Genomic DNA, 14,022 nt, shown 5'->3' with positions numbered 1-14,022 from the left:
TAAGCTCAGGAGTTCAAGTCCAGCCTGGTCAGCAAAGCGAGATCCGTCTCTACAAAACATACAAAAAATTAACTGGGTGTGGTGGCGTGCACCTGTAATCCAAGCTACTCAGGAGGCTGAGGTGGGAGGATCACCCGAGCCCAAGGCAGGTCAAGGCTGCAGTGAGTGGTGATTGCACTACTGCACTCCAGCCCTCCAGCCCTCCAGCCCTCCAGCCTGGGCAACAGAGTGAGAGCCTGTCTCAAAAAAAAAAAAAAAAAAGAAAGAAAAGAAAGAAAGAAAAAGAAAATAAAACTGAAACTAAATAAAACAGAATTGATGGCCAGGCACTGTGGCTCATGCCTGTAATCACAGAGGCTGAGGAGGGCAGGAGTTCAAGGCCAGCCTGGACAACATGATGAAACCTCGTTTTGCTAAAAATACAAAAATTAGCCAGGTGTAGTGGTGCACTCCTGTAATCCCAGCTACTTGGGAGGCTGAAGCAGGAGAATCGCTTGAACCTGGGAGAGGGAGGTTGCAGTGAGCCAAGATTGTGCCACTGCACTCTAGCCTAGGTGACAGAGTGAGACTCTGTGTCAACAAATAAATTAATTTAATTAAATAAAACCGAATTGATGGATAATTGCTGGTCAATGTAGAAACCAGTGGCAAAGAGACATGATTTTGTGTCTACAACCTCCCAGAAAGGAACAAATGAAAGCCACTTTTTTTTACCTTAAGTTGAAATAACATGATCATTATTTCCAGAGAAAATCACTTTCAGTTGTATAGTGGAGAATCTCAGAACTGGGGAAGGAGTCTATACAGTAGCTTGAAGGCAACACTAATTCAGAGAAATAGTAATAACTATTCCAGAACAGGGAAAACCAGCATTTTTCCTCCATCCTGATTTGTAGAGGCACACCGGATGAATTGGACTGAGCTGCTTTGGCCAGGTATGGTGGCCATTTAAAGACCAATACATTTTGTCAGAGTTACCCACATGAAAGATAATTTATGAAATAAAACAGGCAATGCTGTTTCCTCTGGCAAGCCTGATGTCCTGTATCCATTGGAGAACCCACGGAAGTACAACAGCATGCATGGCTTTTAAGACACGCAAGACAGTTAAAAGCCAGTTTATGTACAGAAGCATGATTTTAGATTAACTGCCTGTTGGTACAGATTGCAACCCTATCGCTTATTTATCTTGCATGTTGCTCCGCTTTGCTATAAATAAATACCGTTTTATGATAAAACTTGTTGAATTTTGATAAGTTTTCAGTTATACCCTCAGGGAAAATAATAGAAATTAGAGTGAGAGAAAGTAGAGTGTATAACTAATATTAAGCTTTCAGCTTTTATAGCTATAGACTTAAGGGAGGGTGGGGATTCTTTTTTTATCTTAAGTTGAATGAATACTTAAATTAGTTGATATGAATTTAAGTTTTAAAAATTATTATTAATTAACTCTTCTCTTTGTCTTTGCATTTACCTTCCCAGATGTTCCAGCCTATCATTTTACTTATTCTCATTCTTGTATTATTTTCATCACTTTCTTACACAACAATATTTAAACTTGTCTTCCTTTTTACACTGTTTTTTGTACTGTAAATCTTTCGTCATTTACCATTCATTGTAGTATTTTCAGTTTGTTTATTTTGTTCACCCTTCAAGACAAGAAGTAAAAGAAGTATAATTTCTGTAGTAACCAATGCTATAAAAACACTGAAGACTGCTTATTTCTTTAAAAAGACACAACTCACCTTACCACTATCAAATTCAATAAGAAGCCCAACCACTAAAATATTTCAGGTAAGATATTAAGTGTGTCTTTTTTCTGTATGAATTATTTTAATTTTTGCTTCTGTTTTTTCATCCTGTCGGTCTCTTCTTGATAAATAATTGTCATCTTGAATATAAAAATGTACTACATGTCTCATGAGTATTTCTCAGTAGTTAACTATTATTATCTTTTTAGCTGGACATTCACATTTTGGTCACACTTCCAAAAAGTATATAAATTTGTAAAGTACCTTTGCCAGGTTACATCAAACTAACAAGATAATTTTGACATCCAATAAATATCTGAAAAACTATGGGAAATGAAATGTGACCCTCATGAACACTAAGTAATGTGTTGTAATGCCAACGTGTTTTGTCTATAGAGATATGCTTGGAAGCATGAGATTGGTTTAGGTCTTAGTTCATTTAGGAAATAATTATCCCCATCCTACTCTATTTGACCAGATTCCCACCAAACCTGCTATTTCTACTTTTACTTATTATACTTGAAGTTGTGTATTGCTAATCGAACTTATTGCTTTGAGTCCTAGCCTTACAATAGATTGCCTCCAAAGCAGGAAACACTCAATAAATATGATAAGTGAATTCTTTTGAGTAGAAAAAAAATATGGTCATTCTCTAGAATATCATTAAAATACAGTCATTTTCTAGAATTTCTTTAGATCACAATCCAAGACCCATAGCCTAGTTCTGGTGGGAGATGCTCTTGAGATATAAACTAACTTCAGTGAACCTGAGCATCCCCCTTTCTCCCCATACCTAAAGTGGCCTGGATAGATTCCGTTTACCCAAAGGACCTATTCCGTCCATCTCATTGATAGTTTATCCAGTGCCACCCAAGATTCAGCAATCTCTGCCCTTGTTAAAGTCACATACTTGTAAATATTCACAGGTTGGTTGGTGGATATGAAATCTGTGGAAAGTGAAGTATCCTGCACCTCTGCAAAAAGAATATGTGGAAAAACTTTGTCATAAAAGGTGCTACTAGTAATGGACCTTGGAATCCCAGGAATTTAGCTTTCATGGGACTATGATTTATTTATAGTCTCATCCTCCCACACATCCATTTGAGTACTAATTAAACAAACAAAAAACCTTCACAATAATCTAAAACTTCAACTTCAAATAACTGCTTTTTCTATAGGGTTTGTTTGATTTTGATTTTCAGTTCTGTTTGTTTTTTGGTAAAGGGAGGAGAGACTTACAGTGAAGAGTGGTTAATCAACTGTTGGAATCTGTCAGTATGCACTTCTGGCTTTTCATTTTAGAGCTTCAGAGAGCAAGCTAAAACTTCATCACAACAAAATGAATGAAATGAGATATATGCCATGTTTAATCAATTATATATAATTCAAGTGTTTATTTTTAAAAAAAATTTTCATCTCAGAGATAACAACCACTTTAAAACCTAAAATTAGTCTGTTATATCCTTGATAAGTTTCCAGGCCACCATTTCAGGAACTAAAAGTAAATGTTTGAGGGCTGAAATTTAGCTGAAATAGTTATTGCCTTTGGAGCCAGTTATACCAGTTAAATGGTTCTCAGCCACCTACAGAGCATTTGGAAGATTATTACAATGGCCGGGAAGCTCGCTGGCATTTAGGGCAAGGGATCAAAATTTCAAGATCCCTGAGATCCCACATCACAAAAAATTGTCCAAATTGCTGATTATCTTTGTGGAGAAACATGAAATGGTATGTACTCATTCACTTCAGAAACATCACGCCTGTTCACTACCCTGTGTGACTTTAAGAAACTGGCTTTAGATTTTAGCTTTCTTTATCATGACAGGAATCAAAAATGAAACAACTAGATCACTAGTTCTCAATGCTAGCTGCACATCAGAATTTCTGGGATGTTTTCAATTGGGGACCTACTCCATACTAATGGAAATAAAATGTATGGACCTAGGCATTCATATTTTTAAAAATGCTCCAGAACCACTACTTTTAGATATTTGAATTATCTAAAATACTTATACATATTCTATATACCCCCAACAAAGCTTACAGTAAACTATGTGATACTAAGATATAGAATCTTTAGCTGTCTAGGTTTGAGTAGACTTCAAAGTTTCAGTCACTCAGTGGATGTCTGGATTCTCTCTAGAGCATTTCCACTTAGTTATATAGCCTTTGGCAGAAGAGATATCACCTTCAGGGATAAAGCAATTCTATTTCCGCACTGGGGGTGGTGTCACCAAACTTGGCTTGCATTAATACAGGTTCTTAAAACCACAAAATCAAAGGTAAATAGGAATAATATCTAACAGAAAAGAGAACCAAGATGAATAGTGTATGGGCACAGGGTCACACACACACACTGAGAGACATAGGTATGTGTGCACCCTGAATTCAAGATTCAAGATGATCTCACAGTGATCTAACATGCTATTACAATAAATTCCCTAGGCATTCTTAGGTGGACTTACACCATAAATATATGCAAGGGTGGTACAAATACCTCAGTGATAACTTGTGACCTGAATAGGGAAGGAGAGATGTCTGGGCTAACCAAAACACCATCCTCAACTATAGATCTCTTTTTAGAAACTATGGTCATTCTGGAAACAAGGGTATTAATCTTACCTATGAACTTCTAAAGCAGTGATATGGTTTAGCTCTGTGACCTAGTCAAATCTCATCTTGAATTGTAATCCCAACGGGTTGAGGGAGGGACCTGTAATCCCCACATGTAGAGGAAGGGTAGATAATTGGATCATGGGGGTGGTTTCCCCATGCTGTTCTCACGATAGTGAATGGGTCCTCATGAGATCTGATTGTTTTATAAATGTTTGGAAGTTCCTCCTTCACTCCTCTCTCCTGTTGCCTTGTGAAGAAGGTGCCTGCTTCCCCTCCACCATGATTGTAAGTTTCCTGAGGCCTCCTCACTCATACAGAACTGTGAGTCTATTAAACCTCTTTCCTTGATTAATTATCTAGTCTCAGGTAAGTTCTTTATAGCGGTGTAAAGGTAGACTAATACAGGCAGTGATTTTGTAGAAGAATTTCATGAGACTCTTAAGCCTCATCCAGATCCTCCATATGTGAAATGCCCATAAAATACTGGGGAGCAAAAAGTAGGCTCAAGGAGGACCAACTTGACTACTGCTTGCAGATTCTTGGGGATATGGGATTGTTCTAACAGCTCCTCTGAAGTTAGTGAATCAACTTAACTGAACAGTTGAATTCCAGGGAGTCTCTTTTCCACTCTGCCCCACTCACCACATAGACCAGCTTCCCAGTTGTGCCTGTGTGTACACACACAGCTCCCTCACACTGTGGTATATAATGAGAAATGCATCCAGGGTCAGGGCATTCAGACCTGCCTCTATCTTAGGGGACATGCTGGGGACCAATTGATGGAAGATGGGGTCAGCAAATTTGCCAGCAAGCACAAAGTGACCTTTTTCCTTACTGTCTTTTCCCTATAACTTTATTTAAGCTGTAAAGTGAGCACCCAGTATCCAGGATGCACCTATCTCTTAAAGCACAGAACATAGATTTGGGAGGATAAATTAACAAAGATGTTGCCCAGAACCTCAGAAAGAGAGTCCCCAGCATCTTCCCCTTTGATCCTGTTACTTGCACTATTTTTGTTGTATTAGGCTTTTTCTGAAAGAGGAAGAATCAGGTTTCTCTATTCACCAAGAGATCAAAGATTCCCAATTACTAAGACAAGGTGTCATCTTTTGTTTGCACCTTTGAAGCTGTGCTATTTAAACATCACACCAAACTAAACTCAAAAGATCAAGCCTTATTCTAGAAAATTCCCTTGTATGCACATTCTTAACCACAGGAAGAAGTGTCTTTGTTAATTTGGCCTAGATCTAATAAAAAAGGAATTCAGTTGGCTATTTTTAAGCATAACTAACTAAACTCATAAAACAAAGGAAAATTCAGTCCTGAGTGTGGAATGTGTTTTGGCCTGCATTCTCCAATCTTCACTTTAGTTTGTGTGGTAGAATGGGATATGGTTATTTAATCAGCTGCCAGCAAATTTTGGAGTGTCAATTTGGTAGCTTAGCCTAAATTCCAAATATTCGTGCAGTGTTTGTAGATGCATTCCAGTTTGTCTAGTAGAGTCATGCTTTGGTTCAGATACCATAACTGAATGTAGAGGTTGAAGAGACGGTAGTGGAGAATAGTACCAGAAAGTAAGAAAAGTCAACCATTTATTAAACTACTGGGATATGGTACAGTTAAAACACAGTATGCGTGAAGATATGACTGCTTAAACCGTAGATGTAAACCAGTTTGGTCTAATGAAAGATAGATTTAATTCTAAGTTTTTAATTTTGATCTGGCTTTTGATAGGTAATTTCATTTACATTTTTTATGAAACTCACATTTCATGGGTATGTCCTGATATTCTCAGCAGTCTACTGGTAGAATTTCAAATAGAAACTCATGCAAAATAGAATGTTTCGTGGCCTGGACATGGCAGAACACCTTTGTAGTTATAGTGATAAATGTGATAATATCTTAAATGCTTCTAAACAGTACTTTTGTGTTGATCAGTTGAGAGAAGGGAAAATGGTAGTGGCTGTTTTTCATGTTAGCCATTTCGAAAGTGTGTGCAAATCACAGAATCTCTAAAGGTCCTTTCCATGTAACTTAAATACATTTTTATCCATGTCTTCTCTGCTTAAAGGTGTATTTTCTGTACTCACTGCCAGTTCTAGTCTGTGTCTGTCCTAATGAAGTTGTGGGTAATATTTTAAATATTTCTGGGAGCACCTTTTGAGTAGATACTGTTGATCAAAGAATAAGAGCAGCAAATGTAACACTTACTCTTTAGAAATAAAGATAAACCTCAGAAATCTCTGTCTTGCATTGCTTACTGTTAAGCCAGGCTGTGTTATGTTAAAGAGCCCCATCTGATCTTATATCCCAGATAATTATGATTAATAAACTTAAGTCTATTGACATTTCCAGATTATTCAATTCCACTGTTATAAAAACTTTTTATAACAGTTGTTATAAACTTTTTTAGTTCAGAGTTGTATATATTTTTCTGTAGCTATTTTTCAAAATAAGGTCCCCAAAAAACCCAACATCTGAGGGTAACATTGCAAACATTTAGTTTAACATAAGAATACATAATCAGGGTTTGTTAGCAGTTATTCAGCCTTTACAAAAATGTTTATATAATTTTATTGGCTTGCATATTTGAATGTTTTTCTCAATGTTTTCTAATCCAGATTTCTATTTAGCATATATTAAACTCAGATAATAAAAATTTGCCTTTATTTTGATTATTTTTATTTAAATTATCAGTAAAGTTTTTAGACAATATATTAAAAATCCTTTTAAATAATTTTTATTTTTTACTAGAATAAACATCGAATAAACAGTAACAGTGTAGAGCATTACACTAATTTAAAAACTAGAACTTTTCGGAAAAACATAGAACACCAACTCACTTAAAGAAAATGACAAACCACCCTGAGGTATTCAGGAGTGGTGCAATATCTTGACTATTTGAAGTGTTACAGTATCATGCATACTCCAGATACGTGGCTGTGGAAATTATTGACTCTGAGAAAGTGCACTTTATACATTTATTTTCTGTAGTCTCTTTTGAATGTTTTTGAGTTGAACTGTTTATGTTAACAAGCAAGTTGCATAAATGATTATTGAAGGCTGGGAAATGGCATCTTTTTTTAATTTTTTTGAGGTTGTCCAACATGATCTACCTTCAAAGTCAGCTCTTTAAGTTTATGCCAAAAGTACCTGCTTTAACCTGTGCATTCAAATACTAAGAGTATGAGGGGCAGAGAGCAGCTTATCAATTTTCCTACTTACCTCAAATGATTTAGTAATGGAAGATAACTTAGGAGCTTTTTGAAAGAAATGCCTTATATACTCTCATTTCTTAAAGTCAGAAAACTCAGTTTTGTCTGCAGTTTATAACTGCCTTCCTTCCTTTCTTATAAACAGTTTTTCAGATTCTGTGTTATTCCTTTTGTATCATTGACTCCTGGACAGACAAAATAGAGTTAGACTTCTTAAATAGAACATCCTGTGTATTGGCCTAGATCAGTCATTTATAACTGGGTTTCAACATGACAAGTTACCAAAATTAATTTTTTTTTCTGGCTATTAGGTGACTCCTGGGAATCTAAGCAGGAAAGGAAATGTTTATCTGCTGAGCCTTTGCCTGGAAGGAAATGTGTACCTGCTGAAGCTGTTGGGTATAGAAGGCCTTAGCATTTGTGAACAAGCTTAGATTTCATCTAGTGGAAAAAGCCACAGTGTAGCTAGTTGAGGTAGTTGAGGAAACTGAGGACTCCCCGGCCTTGGACCTCACAAGTCTTGATGTGAGAAAACTCTCTAAGAGAGGAAACTCAAGTCTGTTCAGCCTCCTTACTTTAGAGGGAACATAATTGATTCAGAAGCAGCTATTTGTTTGAAAATAGCTGATATTTGTTGAAAGTGACTAGATTCAAAATAGTAGTGTGGATTAAAAAGAGTTGAGTATAAAAGAGTGAGGTTAGCCCAGCACAGTGGCTCACTGTATTCCCAGCACTTTAGGAAGCCGAGGTGGGTGACCTGAGGTCAGGAGTTCGAGACCAGCCTGGCCAACATGGCGAAACCCTGTCTCTACTAAAAATACAAAAATTTGCTGAGCATGGTGGCGGGCACCTGTAATCCCAGCTACTCAGGAGGCTGAGGCAGGAGAATCACTTGAACCCAGGAGGGAAAGGTTGCAGTGTGCCGAGATTGCGCCATTGCACTCTAGCCTGGGTGACAAGAGCAAAACTCCATCTCAACAACAACAAAAGAAGGTTATAGATATCTTATTTTGCAATATATACTGATAGCTTCAACAACAACAGAATACAGTGGGTGGGTCAGACACAGCTGCTTTTTGGGATGTACTAAATACCTACTGCTTCCTTCCTGTACTTGAATAGCTTTTGCCCTACACGATATCACCATTTTGCAACTCTCTCTTTTTACCCCTTTTCCTTGATGAATTTTTGAGATGTTCATGGGCAAATTACCCATCAAGGTATTGTGTTAATGGGGACTTACTGAGGGACGTTGGCCATGGAAAATGGGTCTGGCTGGTTCTGCAGAAATCTTCTTGTTAGAGCGGGCCTGGGGGCTACACTGAAGTGTGACTTTGGGCCTCCCTTTCTGTAACTTTACCTCCAGATCCTTTACTGTATCGTTATCATATCATGATGCCACATTCGTTTTTACCTGAACTCCAAATGCTCAAAGTCTAACACCCATCCATGCAGTTCCCCATTCAGATCTTCTGCCTGTTTCCCCACTCCGTGCCCTGTGAATGAAACAGATGGCTTTCCCGACCTCTAATTAAGCCTACCCATATTGATTTGTTCCTTCTAATCCTTAGTATGTGCTACCTCTTCTTTTCTGTGCCGAAGTGTGACTAGCCAATAGTTATTTCCCCTGTCAGTGGTATTTTACTAGGCAATTATTGAAAATAGAATGCCATCACCCGGTAGTGATAAATCTAACATTTCTCGTAGAAGATATAGGTGGATTAGTTACTTCCTGTGTCCTTCGAAGTACACTCACTAAGTCTGAGCCATGCTTTACTGCTGAAACATCCTAGCAGAGAGAAGTGGCTCAGGGTAGCCCTCTTGTGGTGGACATTCCCAGGACTCTTCTGGTGGCTAAAGAAAAGGTAGCCCTCGAACAGTCTTTTTATTATTTTGATTTTATTGTCACCAGTATGAATATCCTCCAAGTCAAGAATCTGTAAATAATACAATGAAATGCTAAAAACAAATTTCAAAAATGTGAGCAAGCTCTATTTCTATTCTTAAAATAGCCCACATTTCTCAAATATGTAACTGTTTGGTTCAGAATTTGAACCACTACTTAAAAAGAACAGATCATTCAAATGTGTATCTTTTGAATATTTTTGTCATCTGGAAATGCCTGAGCATAAGCCCTATGACAGATCTTCTTGGCTAACAAAACCTGTTGACATGTCATCAGCCTTCAGAATAGAAGAGAGCCAGCGTCCCATGATTCTAGGGATAAACATCTCCCACTGGAAAAATAGTACATTAGGTAGCTAGTAATAATCTAAACAGGTAACCTCTATGGATAGTAAATATTCTGTGTGTGATCCTCATAATTTTATACCCCAAAATAGTATTTTAGGAGGATCAAAATTATAACACACAGTTGAAATTGCCATTCTAGAACTCAAATAACATAGAACTAAACTTGACAGAATCAGCTGTGGAACTTTATCAAAAGTTTGAAGCCTGGAACTCACCACTGGATGGTCTGAGTCAGAAGTCTGGAAGAGAGTTCCAGCATTGCTTTTTTTCATTTTCATTCTTTGTGTGATTATCGTATGCAGTAAGGGCTGAGTGAGAGTAACACTAAACCGTGATTGCCTTGGTGGAATGCTGTGGGTACTCCCAGGAGAGACTCTCTAAATTTGTGAATTTATACCAGTGTAGTGGGCTACTCAGGAGGTGAACAGTCACACTACATGTCACATTTCAGGGAATCACATTTCAACAGAGCCGACCAGGCCTGTTGAAGACAAGGATTTCTTACTCTTCTTTGAGTCCTCTTGGTCTAACTGGTACAGAGTTGGTATTCACAAATATTTGTTAAATGGAATGTTAATTGAAGTACCCAAGACCTTAGGCATTAAAGATAATGTAAGATTCAAGAATTTTGCTAGACCAGGCGCGGTGGCTCAGGCCTGTAATCCCAGCACTTTGGGAGGCCGAGGCAGGCGGATCACAAGGTCAAGATCTTATGACCATCCCGGCCAACATGGTGAAACCCTGTCTCTACTAAAAAAGACAAAAATTAGTTGGCTGTGGTAGCACGTGCCTATAGTCCCAGCTACTCGGGAGGCTGGAACAGGAGAATTTCTTGAACCTGGGGGGCGGAGGTTGCAGTGAGCCGAGATTGCACCACTGCACTCCAGCCTGGCGCTTGGTGACAGAGCGAGACCCTGTCTTAAAAAAGAAAAGTTTTGCTAAACAACTGAGATCACATGATCTTAAAGTACTTTGAAAATCGCAAGGGGCAGACATTATTCAAGAAGGAAAGATCACTTAAAATATGACCCTTATAGTAGCCTTTGAACTTTAACACACACAAGAATGAGTTTAGGCTGGGGGCAGTGGTTCATGCCTATAATCTCAGCACTTTAGGAGGCCAAGGAGGGAGGATAATTTGAGCTCAGGAGTTTAAGACCAGCCTGGGCAACACATCAAGACCTTATCTCAAAAGAAAAAAAAAAAAAAATTAGCTAGGCATGGTGGCAAGTGCCTGTGGTCCCAGCTATTCAGAAGCCTGAGGCTGGCAGATTGCTTGAGCCTCAGAGGTTGAGGTTGTAGTCAGCCATGATCACATCACTGCACTCCAGCCTGGTTAATAGCACAAGACCATCTCAAAAACTAAAACAAAAAAGAATAAGTTCAATTTTTTAAAACTTGTTCTCTTTTTCAATATTTTCTATCTTCTTTCCAGTGAAAATAGAAACACATTTCCCCTTTTATTGTTAAATATGTTTAAAGGGTAAAAGAATACACAACGGGAAAACAATACAAGCAAGAAATCAGAAGCTCTCCAGTCTCATAACAACCAGGTTGTCATAGCAGAAAGAGAACAAATGAGTAACGCTGCAGGATCATTCTGCAAACAGAAAACTAAAGATTAAATAAGTGCTGACATGCGTAAGGCCATGTTGCTGTGTTTACCTTCAGATTTTTTTAACTAGTAAGGTAAAATCTGTTTGCCTTTTTATTTTGGCCCAGTGTTTATATTAGCTAAGAACACAAGCCTCTTTAGATAATTATCAAAATAAATACTCATTTATATGACTCTTAGGTCATACTTGGAAGACAGCGTATCATCTCTCTCATTTGGACATAGAAGAAAACTGAATTTAAAATTTGCCAAGGGCCAGAAATCAACTTCTCAGTCTCCTCTCATATCCAGCATTCTTATTTCAATTTTCTTCCCTTCACTTCTTGGAATTTTAAACTTCAACCCACTCCACCAGGAATGAGAAGACCTGGATTCTATTCTTGGCATGGCCAGTAAATGGCTTTGTGACCTTGAGCAGATGACTTACCATCAGGGCCTCTTCCCTCAACTGTAAAATGAGAAGGTTAGCTAGATGATTTCAGAAGTTCTTTCTGGCTCCAAAATTCCCTAAGTCTGGAAACACCTGCTAGTGACATTTATGCCCGCACTATTTCTCTTCTGCCCTTTTCAAAATGTTTTTTATTGTGGCTTAATATTATTATTAATATAGATTTTCTTTTCCAGTTCTCTTCAGAATTTTCTTTTTTGTTTTTTGACAGCAGGTGTTATTTCCATAATTGTTTTAATTAAGTATCATTATGTACATTTCTTTACATATCTGTTATACATTGAAATAAGATTAGTATCTCATCAGGTATGTGTGATGTAATTCTAAAACGTAGGGCAATCATTTGTGAATTTCATATTTGAAGATTTAAATGTGCAAATGGTTTAAAGATAAACTTTAAACTATTACACAACAAATTGCATTTTCTTCATAAGGTTTTTAGTCATTCTGACACCTGCTTGAAAATCTCAGACAGTTCAAGATATCTGAATATAATGGGAGGACTGAGTATACCAGCACCAATCTTTTAAATCCACTCATTTTATGTACATAATTGTGGGCACCTTTAAAAGTTTTCTTAAATGAAAAAAAGTTTTCAAGGGAAAGTCTCAAAACCTGTGCTGAACATTTTTTGCCTTTGCACTCTATCATTTCATTGTCTTACTTTCTTTTGGGTATGAAATATGGCATGAAAGTTATATATAAATAATACATAATATAAATTATATGTATATGTAATTTAATAGAAAAGGTTGGCAAATACTAGGATAAGTGGCAAACTTGGAGTAAACTTTTTGTCAAAGACTTTCACTCTGTGTACAATTTAAGATCAGCTTTGTCATGAAGAAGATGAAGGACTTGCAGTTACTGGGACATCCATGAAAAAAGAGATTGAAATGGGTAGTACACTATGAAGTATAGCCCAAGGTAACATCTCTTATAACTTAGACACATACTATCTGAATTTTTCATAGGATTTAGAAATAGTCTTAATTTGATTTACAAGTGATACACGGAAGTTAAGAAGTTTGTAGTAGAAGAAAGGTAAAGGAAACAATGTTTTTTGTTTTGTTTTTCTGAGACAGAGTCTTGCCCTGTCACCCAAGTTGGAGCTCAGTGATGCAATCTCCGCTCACTACAACTTAACGCTTCCCGGGTTCAAGCAATTCTCCTGCCTCAGCTGCCCAAGTAGCTGGCATTACAGGCCTCCAACACCACGCCCAACTAATTTTTGTATTTTTAGTAGAGACAGGGTTTCACCATGTTGGCCAGGCTGTTCTCGAACTTCTGACCTCAAGTAATCCTCCTGCTTCAGCTTCCAAAAGTGCTGGGATTACAGGCGTGAGCCACCCCACTCCACCGGAAACAGTGTTAAGATAATTCTGTATTGATGTTTTTGGGCAAATCCCTCCTCCCTCTCTTCTTCTCTCACAGAATCTTCTTCCTAGCCTCATAAGTATGGAGGTAGACATGAGCTACCCTTTATTGTGTGCTTGGCGCTATATATATTCCTGCATATTCTTATGGCCTCTTGAAGTAAGTATAATTATACCTTTAAGGAGGAAACAGGGTCTTCAAGCTCACACAGATAAGTGGTGGCAGTAGAACTGAAACCTAGATCTCTGTGACAAAATTCCATGGTTTGCAATCATGCCCTTTTCAAGGCACGATTCAAGTTTCAAGCTCTTTTCCTCCACGTGGGTCCATTTCTATGGACTTTTGCAGGATGCTTTACCACTATGAGCCTTGAGTTTTTCAGTAAGATCAGGTTATCAGTATCTACAGTCAGAATTGCTATAAGGGTGAACTCAGATAAAGGTCTGTTTAAAGTACTTAGCACAGAACCTCGTAGAGAGTTGTCCTTCAGTGAACAATCACTATTATTACTCTGTCACTGTTGTTGTTATTACTGCTGTTGAGATTATGATGTCAGGCTTTCCAGACAGTTGTCTGGTAAGTTCCGTTCAATTGTCCTACATGAATTAAAGTCCTACTATGAGCAGGTTACTACTACTAAACTGTAGCTCCTCATGAGATGTTTATCTGGAAGTAAGTGAAAATAATGTGAGTGAAGTTGTATTGCGTTAAAGACAACACCAGGGAAGCTCTTCAGACTTGAAGATA

At 37.7% G+C, this 14,022-nt stretch overlaps 1 protein-coding gene across 1 annotated transcript in view; it reads left to right on the top strand.

Annotated features, from left to right (window-relative positions):
• MTCL3 (MTCL family member 3) overlaps window positions 1-14,022 on the top strand; it is a 66,133-nt gene that overhangs the window by 46,461 nt on the left and 5,650 nt on the right. Inside the window, exon 7 of the mRNA XM_035296650.3 lies at window positions 1,483-1,794. Coding sequence (XP_035152541.2) covers window positions 1,483-1,593 — 111 coding nt within the window. The 3' untranslated portion in view covers window positions 1,594-1,794. The remainder of the gene's footprint in view (window positions 1-1,482; window positions 1,795-14,022) is intronic.

This window comes from Callithrix jacchus, chromosome 4 (assembly GCF_049354715.1).
Source record: "Callithrix jacchus isolate 240 chromosome 4, calJac240_pri, whole genome shotgun sequence".
NCBI classification, from domain to species: domain Eukaryota; kingdom Metazoa; phylum Chordata; class Mammalia; order Primates; family Cebidae; genus Callithrix; species Callithrix jacchus.
The sequence above is the reverse complement of the archived record's forward strand: the minus strand, read 5'-3'. Positions and strand labels throughout refer to the sequence as shown.